A 14,183-nucleotide genomic window follows, 5' to 3' on the forward strand; every position below is an offset into this window, starting at 1 on the left:
TTCATGATGCTCCCCGTCTGGTCTAGGAGACATGCAAGCTGGTACAGCCACTTTGGATGTCAGTGTGGTGATTTTTCAGAAAATTAGGAAACAACCTTCCTCAAGATCCAGCAATACCACTTTTGGGTATATATCCAAAGGATGCTCAATCATGCCACAAAGACATGTGCTCAACTATGTTCAGAGCAGCATTGTTTGTCATAGCCAGAACCTGCAAACAACCTAAATGCCCCTCAACTGAAGAATGGATAAGGAAAATGTGGTACATTTACACAGTGGAGTACTACATAGCAGAAAAAAATACAGACATTTTGCAGGAAAATGGATGGAGCTAGAAAACATTATTTTGAGTGAGGTAACCCAGATACAGAAAGACAATTATCACATGTACTCACTCATAGGTGGTTTTTAAACATAAAGCAGAGAAAGACCAGCCTACAAACCACAATCCCAGAGAACTTAGACAACAATGAGGACACTAAGAGAGACATACATGGATCTAATCTACATGGGAAGTAGAGAAAGACAAGATCTCCTGAGTAAATTGGGAGCCTGGGGACCTTGGGAGAGGATTGAAGGGAAGGGGAGAGAGAAGGAGGGGAGCAGAGAAAATGTAGAGCTCAATGATAATCAATAAAAAAAGAAGTCCAACAACTGACATACATTCTCTGTTTCATAACGCTCCCTGTCTGGTCTAGGAGACAAATTAATAAACCAGCAAGTGGGAGCTACCAGTAGGGTTACAATGTGGGCACAAATCACAGAAGGAATCCCCCAGAGGCCTGCTTCTCCTAGGAAGCAAGCTGGGAGGGCTGACGGGTGTATGACCAGAGAATGGAGGGATGGAACCGAGCACAGGGTGAACTGCCGGGTACGCCACAGGCTAGTCGGTAAGAATGCGATGTCACCGGGCAAACAGTTGCTCTCTTGGTTCTGCTGAAAGGCTTGTTAGCCTAACAAAAGCATCCGGGGATTTCAGGAAGCAGAGGTGACCTGTGCAACCTCTGAACAAATGAAGTCACAGAATCACACCTTCTTAATATGTAACTTAATACGTATCCATTTATTTTGCTCTTGGTATTTAAGACTTCCACATAATCTCCTGGCCAAAACCCTACAAGCTCTTTGTCAACCTCAGTTCGCGTTCCGGGTAACCTCGTGAGCATCCACACAGCACTCAAGGACGAAGGTGGAAGACAAGCAAAACAGTCTAACAGGGTCATGTGTGCACCTGCAAGGCTGACATTCAGTCAGAAACCAGAATGAGAGAATTTATATGAAAGTAGCTCCTTTCTCCTCCCTCCTCCTCTCCCTCCCCTCCCTCTTCCTTTCTTTCTGCCCTCCACCCCAAGCCTTTGTCTTCTCTGCTGGGGTTGAAGCTGGACCATCTTCATATGAAACACAGGATCTACCACTGAGCCATATCCCCAGCCTGGCAAGCGTTAGCGTCTAACTATTAAATAACCACAACAGTGGAAAGATTTTACCTTCGTTAGTCTAGATCCTCAAGTATGAAATGGAATATGCCAGGAATGAAGGGCATTCCACAGTGGAATGGAGAGCAGGAGAGCCCGGAGGCTAAGACCCAAGCATCACATAGCAGAGTCTCAGCACACTTCCCGTCTCTCTAAATGGATCAGGGTTGTGGGCTGCACGGGTGATTGGAAGAGCAGTTTCTTTCTGCTGATCAGCTGGAGCTTGGAACAGTTTATTTGAGAAAACCAAACAGGACATTCAGGAAGTTGGTGGTTTGGACCTCAAAGCAAGGGTAAGAACAATGTTACCGTGTGGGTCCTGAGTCTTGCTTTCCGGTACCCATTAACATACGCTTGTAGGAGGGTAGTTTTCTCTCTCTTTTCGGGATTTGTCAGGTTTTGTTTTAATGAAAAGGAGGAAGTTGTTTTGAAATAGCCTAAAGGAAAGAGAAGGGGCTGATTTCAAGGCTTTGTAAATGTCCACTCAGAGTTTTCCAAAGAGAATCTTCCCATGGTTGAAAAAAATCAAAGACAAAAGGGGGAAACAGCAAAACCACAAACACAGGGAGCTGTTTAAGTGCTATGATTCTGTCAAATGCAAGCTGGGAGAAAACTGGTCTGGCATCTGTTCTGAAAAGGGTGTTTTTAGAATAAATAGCCACCTGACTGCTAGATTCTTGACCCCAGCTCTCCCCATGTTTTTCTCATGTTGCAGCTGGGTTCCTAGCACACTAGGAATTTGTCAATAAGCTTAGTTATGTTTTTCTAACTTAGGTAACTGAGGTGTACATAAAAGAGGAATAAGCCCAGCGGTGGTGGCGCACGCCTTTAATCCCAGCGCTTGGGAGGCAGAGGCAGGATTTCTGTGAGTTCAAGGCCAGCCTATTCTACAGAGGGAGTTCCAGGGCAGCCAGAGATACACAGAGAAACCCTGTCTCAAAACAAAACAAAAGAAAGAGAGAGAGAGAGAGAGAGAGAGAGAGAGAGAGAGAGAGAGAGAGAGAGAGCGATAGTGTGGAGATCTGCAAAGATCTAATGCTGGAGAGAATCATGAAAGTTAACAGCATCAACAAACCAACAAGAGGGAAACCTGTCTTCTAGCACGTTTTAGGGTTGGGTGCAAGAGTACACTTCAAACAGCTGTGCTTTGCCCTAGGACCCGAATATGTGGATTAACACTGTCACACCTTCTGGGACAACCACTGGGGAGAAGACACTTGGTGATAGCTGTAGCCCAGTGTGTGGCATTCATGGGAAGAGGAACATAGTTTGGTTCCCCACCCCATCCTCAGTCTCGCCTGCTCATGCTGTGGACACAGCAGGAAGCTTTGCTCGGGTCTGGAGGGACCAGTTCTCTGCAGTACCTTCGGGAGGCTCTGTGGCAGGCAGACAGAAGTGAAGGACATGCTTTCTGACCTCAAGAAAGTTGAGGGAATCCAGTCTGTTAAGACATCAAAGAAACAGCTGGAACCTTCCTACGGCTGCCTCCTCCAAACCTCTGTTCACCTACGTGCTCGCCTGTGCTGGCCGAGCCGCCAGCTGTGACTCCCACACACCTTCAAGCACAATTAAACTTGAACTCAGAGAGGGATTATTAAATTCTAGCAAAGCCAGCTGAAACTGCCCTCTTCCCTCAAGAAGCCAGGTCAAAGTCTTGCTTTAAAGATGACTTTTCAAGAGGTGTAGAGCGAACCACTTTAATTCTGTGTTGGGAGTCAATGCATAGATAGCTTTTTGGTTTTCTAATTTCTATCTCCAACCCTCTCCAGAAGGTGTTGATTTAAAAAAGTAAAACACAAGATGAAATCATGATCCTCAATTGGTTGGATTTTGAAAGCAAACAAAGTTTACATGAAGTCTGGATTTCTGTCATGTCTCTTTAATTAGAATGGAATGATACATTTATAATTCTAAGGTCTAATCATTCCTTGAACCAGCTAGAATTTATTGAGATTGTGAGGTCCCAATCTTTGCCCTGAGGTTTAGTATCATGTACACCTGTGCAAATCTTATTTTCAAAATTAAACAAGAAGCTGAGTCTATAGTCCTAGCATTTAGGACACTGAGGCAGGAAGACTGTAGGTCATGGCTAACTTGAGCTTCGTAACCAGGCGGTAGCTCAAATACACAAAACACAAAGGAAAAAAAAACAAAGCAAAACAAAACAAAACAAAAAAAAAACATGAGGCGAACACTGAAAAATCAGGATATATCTTTCTAACATGCATAGAAGAGTTAAAAATTATATTGGATGTTGCTGGGCAGTGACAACGCCTTTAATCCCAGCACTTGGAAGGCAGAGGCAGGCGGATCTCTGTGAGTTTGAGGCCAGACTGGTCTACAAGAGCTAGTTCCAGGACAGGCTCCAAAGCTACAGAGAAACCTTGTCTCGGAAAAAAAGAAAGAAAGTATATTGGGTGCAAGGAAAATTATTTGTTAGCTTCCTAATTAATAACATTTCTGAATGGAAACTATTTTAAAATAAATGTATGAGAGAAACTAATAATAAAGTACATGGAGCATCTAGTTTCAAAAATTCTGAAACTATCATTGTAACTTGCACATTTTAGAGCGTGTGTTGTCTAGAACTCCGCCCCTGGTTTGAAATGTGGAGTTTAGGCCAAGTTCCTGCCAGCATGTCACTTCCTCCACCCCTTGATCCCAGGAAGAGGATGTCGAGAGAGTCCTGCTTCATAAGGAAGGGCGTTAAAGAAGCAAAGCAATTTGGTAGAATCCTTGCAATGTTATGCTTGGCATATGAAGGAACTGATATGTATTAATAAAGTTTCCCCTAAATATCATAACGCCAGCGATTCTTAGGTATGTGTTAACCATATTGAAGACAGAATTAGGAAAGACATTTTCTGGAGATTTCTTAATGCACTAGGAAAAAGTGATACCCTCTTGACCAATTATTTCTATACTTGATCAAGTCTGAAATACAATTGCCAGCCTGATTGAAGCAAACACCCCCCCACCCCACCCCACACACACACCTTCCTATACAAGGATATGAGCATAGCTTCGTGAAGACAAAAAAAAGATTTGATACATGGTTGGCTATTTCTCATTTGGTATCCCTGGGACTTTCCCAATCCAAAGCAATAAGCCTGGGGACACTATAAAATGCAGCAGCCCATAGCTCAGAAACAAAAGCCAGCCAACAAACAGATGTTAGTTCCAAGACACCTCACCTGCAGATATGAGCAAACCACACTGGGAGGGGTGAGAGGGTGGGGCAGGCGGGTGCCATGCTCCCTGAAGGGTACCATGTTCCTACAGCATCGTTGAGAAACAACTGTGTGCAATTTCTTCATAAAGGCTGGTTAGGTGGAGTAGAGGTGCAAGGCTCAGAGTCGAGCATTTGGCAAATATGAATGAAGAACCAAGGTCTTTTTACTGTTTCATCTTCATAACGTAACACTCTTTCCTTTCACCTTCTTCACTCCAACTTCCTGAATTTCCCTTCAGTTTTATGATGTAAAATGGATGGGTTTTTTTTTTTTTTGCTCCCATGCTTTGAGCTATGTAAAGATAGTATAAACTTGATGTCAGAGACGACCACTGACCACCAAATTCCAAAGCAATGCAGGAAATGTATGTGCTAATCGGAGATATTCATTAGTTTAGTTTCTCTGTGAGCCAGAAACATGTGGACGGAAAACAACACTTACTTTTGCTCCATAAAGAGAGGATCGAAGAATTCCGTCGTGATTTTGTTGGCATACAGGGAACAGCCTGTCATGGAGCACAGACCTGAAAAACACCAGCGGGTACTGCAGTCAGACCGAGTCACTGACACCCGGAAGCACCTTGTTCGGTGGAAGCCATTACTTACCTGACAATATGAATACGATCCCAGCCAAGCAGGCAAGTTTCGCTTTGGCTTTGTCTGAGCCTCCAACTTTGGTACACTTCATTCCAAACAGTGCAAAGATGGAACCGAAAAAGCCCAGGCTGACCGCAGCGATCATCAGTCCTCGGCACGCCTGGATGTAGCCTGTAATCATAGCAGGTCGTTTATGTGGACAAAGGATGCTCAGCTCTTCAGGGAGAAGACCTCGCTTTGTGTTGGCACTTGGGTTGGGTGTTATACTGTCTTGGGGGGTATACCATGGGGGTGACCCCATGAGTTAAGGTATGGAGTAAGGCGGGAGAGAGAGGAAAGCCAGCAAATCTACGTCAAGTGCCTGTTCACTGTCACACAGTTTGAGGCTCGCTTTATGCAGAGGCTCTGCCTAGATCTCTAAGGTAGTCCTGTTCTTAGTAAGGAGGAACCTCAGGCGTGAAGAAGCTCTGTGATTTCCTGCAGACGAGTTAGCCATGCTAGACAGGATCCCACCCTGGAGAGGACTGTGAAGTTCATACCTCACTGCTTCTCATTCTAACTCCTTAGTGTGCCCACCTTCTCAACAGACACTGAGGCGAGTCTGGAACTACACAATTAGAATGGTTATAACTGGGCAGCAAGATGGCCCCAGGGTCAAGTCTCCTGGTATCAATGGAACTGTATATGTGAGACTAGCCAGCATGTGTTAGGGGCCCATGGCGAGACTAAGAATTATCTTAGTGGCACCTTGCTATTGTTAGGGTAGATATAATAAAGTTGGGCTTAAGACAACATTGCCTACTAGAAAAGTAATTTATAATCAAGTCAACTGCTCGCATGTACACAAGAGCCTTGTGCTAGTCAGCTTGTTCCTACTGAACCACTCATGGTCACAGTCACGGATTTTATTTGCATAGCTGGGCTGGTGGTAAACTTCAGCAGGGCTTTGGGCCAGGCCCTGAGCCGTTCTGCATGAACAGAATTCAAAGTGACACCAGATTCCCAGTCAGACCACTTCATCTCCTTTGAAACAACGCCTTTCGCTCTGACGCAGTGAGAGGGGCACACACCAGTTGTCGGCACATGTGACAAGCAAATGAACACACACAAGGTTTTCTTTGGGAACGAAGCCTTCTCATAAAAAAGAATAATAAAAAAAACTTAAGTGCCAACATAAGCAATAGTGATCTATCGCTATTCCATGTTCGAGCAAAGCCAATGCTAATTAATGGTAGAACACTAATAGTTGAACTTTGTGGAGGAAATGGTGGTGGCCTCCAGTCCGTACTTCTCTGTACGGGAATTTAAAGTGTGAATTACTCTTACTAAGACCCATGTTGCAAAGCAGTTTTTTCTACCCAATGTAACACACCATGAACCCCCATAAACACAGACGGCCACAGCAAGGCCCTTCAATTTTAGGATGTGAAATTAATTTCACTAGTGTGGAGGTTGCCAAGAACAACAAGAGAAGCTTATTTTAGTGATTTGGGATCATGGAGGATTCTTTTGTTAACAATAATGGTGCTGCAAAACTGTCTAGGTCTCTGCTACTGAATACTGAACCAACTCTCTTTTCAACTTCAGCCCCTGAGTCCTCTAGCCACAGCACAAAAGCAGAAGCAAGACCTCTCACCGCCTCTCAAAGTCAAAGTGACTGCAAGGACCATTAAAAGTGGCCCTCTGTGCACCACAGAATCTAAGACAGCAACGGTCGCATCTAGCTTGCTCTGAGTGCCAACACTAAACAACAAAAACAGAAGGAGAGTCGCACACGCGTGCAGGCAGGCACACACATGAGACACAAGCGCAGCAATATCCTTTGTCAGTGTGGGATGTGTTTTGCTTCAAAACTCTCACGAAACCACAAATAAGACTGAGCTCTATCTATACACCGCCTTTGCAAAAAATACATGAGAAAAAGTAAGATCGAGTACAGAAAAAATGAATAGCAACTATGAGGCTGGGCTTGGGGAACACAGGCCCTGTAAGCCCAGAACTGATGATGAGGTGGGAGGATGGTGAACACAAAGCTAGTCTGGGCTCCATGGAGAGACACCTTTTCAAAGAAAGAAGACAAATGTAATAGTTAGGTAAAACAGAATGATTAACAATTTATTTGAATAAAATGTACCCATAACTTCTAGATTATTTAATTTTGGAGTTTTTCATTTGTTGACCATAGGCCATCGAAACCCAGGAAACTCCCCTGGGAAAAGGGAGACTTCTATGCAGAATATTAATTTAGAGAAAGATAGGAACAAGCATGCCTTTATTAGAAACCATAATCTGCAGTTGCTCCCGCTGTCTTACGGGCTTTCTCATGGGCAGATGGATGGTCTGAAATCTACCAAGGGCTAAGTTTACAGTCTAGTCATGGAGAGCAGGCAACAAGTTTACCTGCATGGGAAAGTGTTAGAATACCAGTCCAAGCCAGTCAGCTTGAAGGCAGAGAGAATCTCAGTAGACTTTACGCCTCAGAGACAGTTTTCCCCAGAATCTCTCCTTCTAAAGTCCCCTCGCTGACCTTCCAAGCACAGATGCCAAAGAGAAGGGGGACAAAGAGGTTCTCATCCTGCCTCAATGTGGTCCTTCTCCAGTGCTACCCAGTACCCTGGTGTGCAGGGCAGTGCACTTCACCCTGGCTCTAGAACACAAGCAATAATTTACTGAGTTTCTGCGCACACTAAAGGCAATAGTTGGCCCAATGGCTCTGTAATGGGGAGCAGACATTCCCAGACAAGGGGAAAACTCCCCTGCTACCCTGCCAACTGTGAAAGGAACTGTTTGTGGTGTTTGTTAATTAGTCTGAGGTTTGTAAACTGGGGCCTGCCGCTCCTTAGAACATCCAGATTCCCAGGCCTGTAGGTCCAGCAGACTTGCAGAGTTTATCTTTCCCAAGACAGACCTCTCCACCCTGCCTTTTAACAGCTCCCGGGGGCAAACTTAGAAGTTCCACCATCAACGGAGGTGGCAGTAAAACCTAGCCAAGGAGGCCATTATTTCTGACAGGTCTAATTTACTGGCCCCGTTAATAGCTGATTAACACATTGAGGTGCTGAGGCATGAATGTATTCACTCAGAAGTTCTCAAGGTATAATTTATAGTTCTCCTGCAAGAAATAGCAAAAGCCCCCATTAGCAAAAATGGATGGCACATGGTTAAAAATAACTGAAAAGAAGTTCTGAGTTAGCAACAAACAGAAATTGCCTGCTCCGTCAACGCTGAGATTTTCAAACAATAACTTGGACCAAATGGATCCTGTTGCAGGAAACCTTCAAGGTAACCCTTAAAAGTTGGATGTCTTCTCAATGATATGTCCTTTACTTTCAGTTTCAAGTCAGAAGCATGGTTAGTTGCCGTGTTTAACTGGAAAGAATCCAAGCCTGACTTACAGGAGTAGCTTGGTGTGTTTGTGCAAATAGTGGACGAGGGAAGGTAGAACACGGAATGTCAGCTCTCGAGCTCCCGTTTATACAGGGCCTTTATTACCGATTGATCTCTCTGCATCTCCGTTTCTCATGGGAAAACAGGAAGAGTCGCAGGGTGACCGGTACGGGAGTTAAGAATCCCTCATCCTAGGCGGATGTGAGAGCCTGCGACGTAGAGGCGTCATAGTGACGTAGCCCGCAGTATAGACGTTAGCTTTGCCGTGCCTCTTGGTTCCCAAAGGGAAATCTGGGAGCAGCACTGAATCCTCCAGAGGATGACAATGAGATCTCTGACTCCAAACGGGGTGTTCTATTGACCATAACACAAGATAGCAAGAGTTGCCAGCCTTCTCTCTTGGCATTTCTGATCTGAAGTCTATGCGTGACTTAAGCAGGGGAGACGGGGCTGTTCTGGTCAGTAGATACCGAGTGAGGCGACTTTCTCCTTCCACCTCAAATATCAGGCCCAGAAGCCTAACATACCTGCCCTGAAAACCCAAGGTGGAAAGAAGGCAAGGTGGGATTTCGGGGGAAGGTGCTTCTCTGGAAACTTCCACTTCAGGTCAGGGATGGGAGATCAACTCCTTTTCATTTAAAAAGGGGGTGATGGCTGAACCCTCCTGGGAGACACAGAAGTTTATTTGAAAATGTTCTAGTGCACCACAGAGGGTGAAGGCACCAAGGGAAAAACTGATGTCATAATTTTCAAAGTTCAGTATGGGAAAATGGTTTAATACATTTGGACAAGCAGTGAGCTCAGACTGCACCAAGGAATCAAGAATGCACATACAAAAGAAGAAGAAGAAGAAGAAGAAGAAGAAGAAGAAGAAGAAGAAGAGGAGGAGGAGGAGGAGGAGGAGGAGGAGGAGGAGGAGGAGGAGGAGGAGGAGAAGAAGAAGAAGAAGAAGAAGAAGAAGAAGAAGAAGAAGAAGAAGAAGAAGAAGAAGAAGAAGAAGAAGAAACAATACAACTACTGTCACAAGATAGAAGTAGAGTAGACAAAGAAAGGAAATGGCCAATGAATAAGCTTCAGTGGTCAGACTCACGGGGAGTAAGGGGACTGCAGATCTAATGTGTTTTTCTGGGTGGGAACAGCAGCTGGAGAGCAGCAAAGCAGCTGTCCCTGTTTCTTGTTGGAACGCAATCTGGCAGTGTGAACTGGACACTAAAACGCTTGTTCTTATGGTCTGTCAATCGAGCAGGGTACAGAAGTCGGCATGCACAGGAAGAGGTGAACGTGAAGGGCCCCAGGAAGACACTAAGAGCAGGGGGAAGTTGGCAGGGGTCCAGTGTCCACCAGGACTAAATGGCTGAGTGAACCTCTCTCCAGACCAATAAGAGCTATGCAGCAGTTAAAAGCTTTTTCTAGATGCACCGACTTCAAAGGTGTTGTTCATTAAAATCATTGTGGGACATGTCATTTTTGTTTTTTTTAAATATAATTTTCTAATCACAGGAGACTGCCCACTTTGCATATATGCATATATGGGTGGCATACATATAACACACTCTATGCCTGCCTAACAACGAGAACTGTGTCATATCCTCCTCAGCACCCAGCCCGAATCACAGAAAGTCTCCTCAGCAGACACACAGCAGGGAAACCCCACATTGTGAAACCCGCGTTCCTGGATGTACACCACAGGAACAAGAGCTTGTCTCTTGTCCCCTGAATGTGTGCTCGGCTGAGCACAGGAAACTCAACGGCAAAGCATGCCACAGTGTTTCGGCTACTTATTTTATACAACAGGGCCCGGCCCCGGGTGCCTCCCTTCTGTAGGCAGGCACCTATTCCCTTAGACCAACTTCCATCAAACACTGAATTGAGCAACAGTTTGCTTTTTGTGGCAAAGCACTGTCTTAGGGGAATCAAGTCTTCTATTTACCCAGCTAGGCAAATAAAAATTGCAAGAGGAATAATAGAGAAAAGGAAAACACCTCAAATCTAGAAGCAATCCAAACCCCTCGTCTTAAATTCCTGCCAGAATCCTTTTAGTGGCCTGTAAAATCCTGGAAGAGCCTAGAACTTGAGCAAGCATTGTACTGGTGCAGAATCGATTCTATGTTACTATCTATCTGGAAAAAAAACAAACACAAACAAAAAACAAGCTAAGAAGACCCAGCATGCACGCACAAAGCTTGGAAGTGTGTTCACTCGCTCTGCTGGCCAACGTTCCCTGCCCTCCACTTCACGCCCGCACAGACAAGGACTATTTATTTTCCTGAAACTTAGAGGAAGTATTAAGCTCAAGCCATCAAGTTTGTAGGAGAGATTTTTAGATCAACAACAACAAAAGACTTCAATATGGTACTTTCTCCACTCCTCTGTTCCTGGCTTTTCAAAGACTCAATGAACCGCTAAAGGGATCTCAGGGCAAGCATTCATAGACCTCAGGGGTGTCATTTTAATGAGAATCAGATTTTGGTGGTGGGGTGGCAAGCCTCAACGTCCCGTCCCGACAGTCCCAGACAGACACAGGAATAGCCTTGTCGCTCCCGAACCACCTGAATTGATCCTATATGCTTCCCCACCAAGTGTTCCCAGCTTCAGAAGACGCCCCACCGGACAGCCGGCATCGTAGACCCTCCCCGGGGGCTGAGTGGGGCCCGACCTCCTTCCGGGGGTGTGGGGGGGGGTTCCCTTAGCGGGTTCCTAAGAGGACGCGCAGGAATGGGGACCCGAAGGGATGCAGACCTTCCAGCGCCAGCATGGAGGGGAAGTCCTTGCAGTTTGCGACACCGGTGGAATCGGTAACGCACATCTTCCATAGGTTGGCAAAATAGGTGGCGGTGGTGATGACCGTGCCGTCGATGGTGGACACCTTCCAGTAGTCGGTGGGCAGTGTGGAGGACACCAGCACCCAGCCCGAGATGGAGACCGTGAAGGCAACGATCTCCAAGGCCGTGCTTGCCATGCCGCCGCTTGCAACTGCTCTCCCGCTTGATCCCACTCGGCGTGGCGACCCCCGCGCTCCCAGTCCCGAGGCTCCGCCCCCGGTCACCGCCTCCGTCCCGCCCACTGGGCACCAGAGGGCACAAGCGGACCCGCACTCACGCCCCTGTCTGCGCGATTTGGGACTCGTCCTCCTGGATTCCTCCCAGCAGCTGGTCGGCTGCCCACAGTTGCAAAGCCCTCAAGGCAGCGCGCTCCTGGGCTCGAGGTCCCCGAATCTCTCACAGAAGAGCCGCGGAAAACGGCTTTTATTGGAGCTGTCCAGGGACAAGCAGATGTGGACAACCTGCTGCGCCTCCCACCGAGTCATCCCTGACCCAGACCTACAGGTGGCAAATAGCTTGGCTCACTGGGTATCTTGTAAAAGCAGAGCAGAAACAGCTTTGCTGTGCCCTGAAAGGATACGGTACGGAAACGCAGCCTCGCTTTGCTGAACGCTAATGGCTGTTGTGCCACGCTTCTTTGAGAGACCCTGTTTGGCTAGTTAAGGAGGGAGTGAGTACTGGGACTGAAACTGGCCTTGCCTTCAAAATTCTGAAGCTCTGTTTGGCCTAATGGTATGCGGAAAGTAATAATCAAACGCTCTGTCGCTCGGACCTATTTTCCAAGGGAGCAGAGTCTCCAGCAGCCCAGTGAGGGCACTAGAGGTGGTGCAGCCTTTTGACCTTTTGATTCACTTTCCCAAGAGTTGCTGTCGGTTTGTGAAGGGAGGATTCTGAAACAAGGGAGAGACATCTATATGTATCTTGTTCAACTCTCTGTGTGTGTGTGTGTGTGTACGTGTATATGCCTATGAATGCAGAGACCAGGGAGAAACCCCCGGTGTTATCGAATTTGTTTTTTGACAGAACGCTCTCTCGCTGGGGCCTAAGGCTTTCAGATTGGGCTAGGAGGCTGACCAGCGAGTGTTAGGGATCGACTTTTCCCTGTTCTCATCCCTGAGGAGAGAACCATCAGCTCATTTTATGTAAATGCTGAACCCAGGTCATCAGGGCTGGACAGCGATTGCTTTACTGATTGTATTATCGCCCTCGTCAACTTTGGTTTCATGTGTTTGCATGTGCGCGTGTGTGTGTGCACCTGTATGGGCATGTGTGTGGGTGGGTGCTTGTGTGTGAGTGTGTGCTTGCGTGTGTTGGTCAGAGGTAGACATTAGATATCAACCTCTATGGCTGTTCGCCTTATTTTTTGAGACAGGATCCATCACAAAACTAGGAGCTTCACCATTTTGGCAAACCGCTGGCCAGGGAGCTCTGAGAAGCCACCTTTCTCTGCCCCCCTCCCCCATGGTTTAAGGTGCACACCGCCTTTTGCAGGGGTGCTAAGGATCTGAACTCAGGTCCTCCTGCTCCGACTGAGCCCTCTCCCTAACCCTCACCAGCTCCTCCACCGTTCCCGCTCAGTTGAAAAATAAACTCATTCATGCCCATCTTTTTTCTGCTGTCTTAAGATAAACACAAAGACCAGCGTGTCCTTCCAGCTCCTGAGGTCGCGAATCTGGGCATAAACGAGAGAACAAAGACACTGGCTTCATTATGGGCTTATTATTGTCCACTCAAGTTCTTGCAGTTCTTGGTGTGACCTTTCAGGATCCATTTCTTGCCAAAAGTAACCAAAGGTCTAAACCATAAAATCTGTCAGCTGTAGACAAGCGAGTACCTCGCTGAGTTTCACAGTCTCCGTGCAGAGCTAGGTCTGGCCCATTGCAAAGAGCGTAACTGTCTTGGTGGCTTTTATTCTTTTTTAGTTTTTAATCAAGTGAAACATGTCAAAGTCTGAAATGACCGGTTAGCAGTGGAAATGGACGTGAAGATGAGGATGGTCAGTGGGAGGCACACATGGTTACCTCCTACTCTGGTCCTGATCCTCACTTACTCCAGTGTGTCAGTACAGGTTCACCCGTGGGTCAAACTTAAGAGCAAAGTCTGTGGAGTCCTTTGCTTGTCATCTCTTGTCTACTCACATCAGCTCCCCTCCAAGAGTGAGTGCAAAGAGTCCCCTCTTTTCTGCCACACAGTGCTCCCATCTCCAGGTGCTGCCCTTTGTCAGAGTTCTGTGTCAAATTTCTGAATCCCATTCTTGATGTAAGTTTGGTTTTTTTGAGCCTGCACATTCTCTGTGAAGTTGGTTAAAATTAGTATTATCAAATTTATAATTTTGTCCCTGTTCACAGTCTCTTTACTGAGTGTTGCGGATTAGTTAACTCTGTCTTGTTACTACTTGATACGACACTGCCTTTTGTCAAGAAGCGATGCTTAGAGTTACGGCCATTAGGCCTCCAGTAGGTCTGTGCTTCCGGAGTGATTGGTTGTGAATTCTGCTGTTTGGATCCAAAAGCACACTGTTTCAGAGACATAACTGTGAAAAAATGGTTTCTTGTTTTCTCTCTGAAAGCTGAAACAATCCACGAGCTATGCAAACCTAGCTTTCAGAAGCAAGAGATTCTGAATCCCCAGGAAGAACTCCATGCAGCCCCTGGCCCTGCCTTTACCACA

At 46.3% G+C, this 14,183-nt stretch overlaps 1 protein-coding gene across 4 annotated transcripts in view; it reads right to left on the bottom strand.

Moving 5' to 3' along the window:
• Cldn10 (claudin 10) overlaps positions 1 to 14,183 on the bottom strand; it is a 73,883-nt gene that overhangs the window by 8,180 nt on the left and 51,520 nt on the right. For 3 of the 4 annotated variants that reach the window (XM_057786832.1, XM_057786831.1, XM_057786830.1), the window contains exons 2-3: positions 5,314 to 5,475; positions 5,150 to 5,231 (exon numbers count right to left, since the gene is read on the bottom strand). In XM_057786832.1, the coding sequence (XP_057642815.1) occupies positions 5,150 to 5,231; positions 5,314 to 5,475 (244 nt within the window). Of the gene's footprint in view, positions 1 to 5,149; positions 5,232 to 5,313; positions 5,476 to 11,430; positions 11,743 to 14,183 lie in introns of those variants that run through there. The other variant, XM_057786833.1, reaches the window with a different exon arrangement.

This window comes from Chionomys nivalis, chromosome 12 (assembly GCF_950005125.1).
Source record: "Chionomys nivalis chromosome 12, mChiNiv1.1, whole genome shotgun sequence".
NCBI classification, from domain to species: Eukaryota; Metazoa; Chordata; class Mammalia; order Rodentia; family Cricetidae; genus Chionomys; species Chionomys nivalis.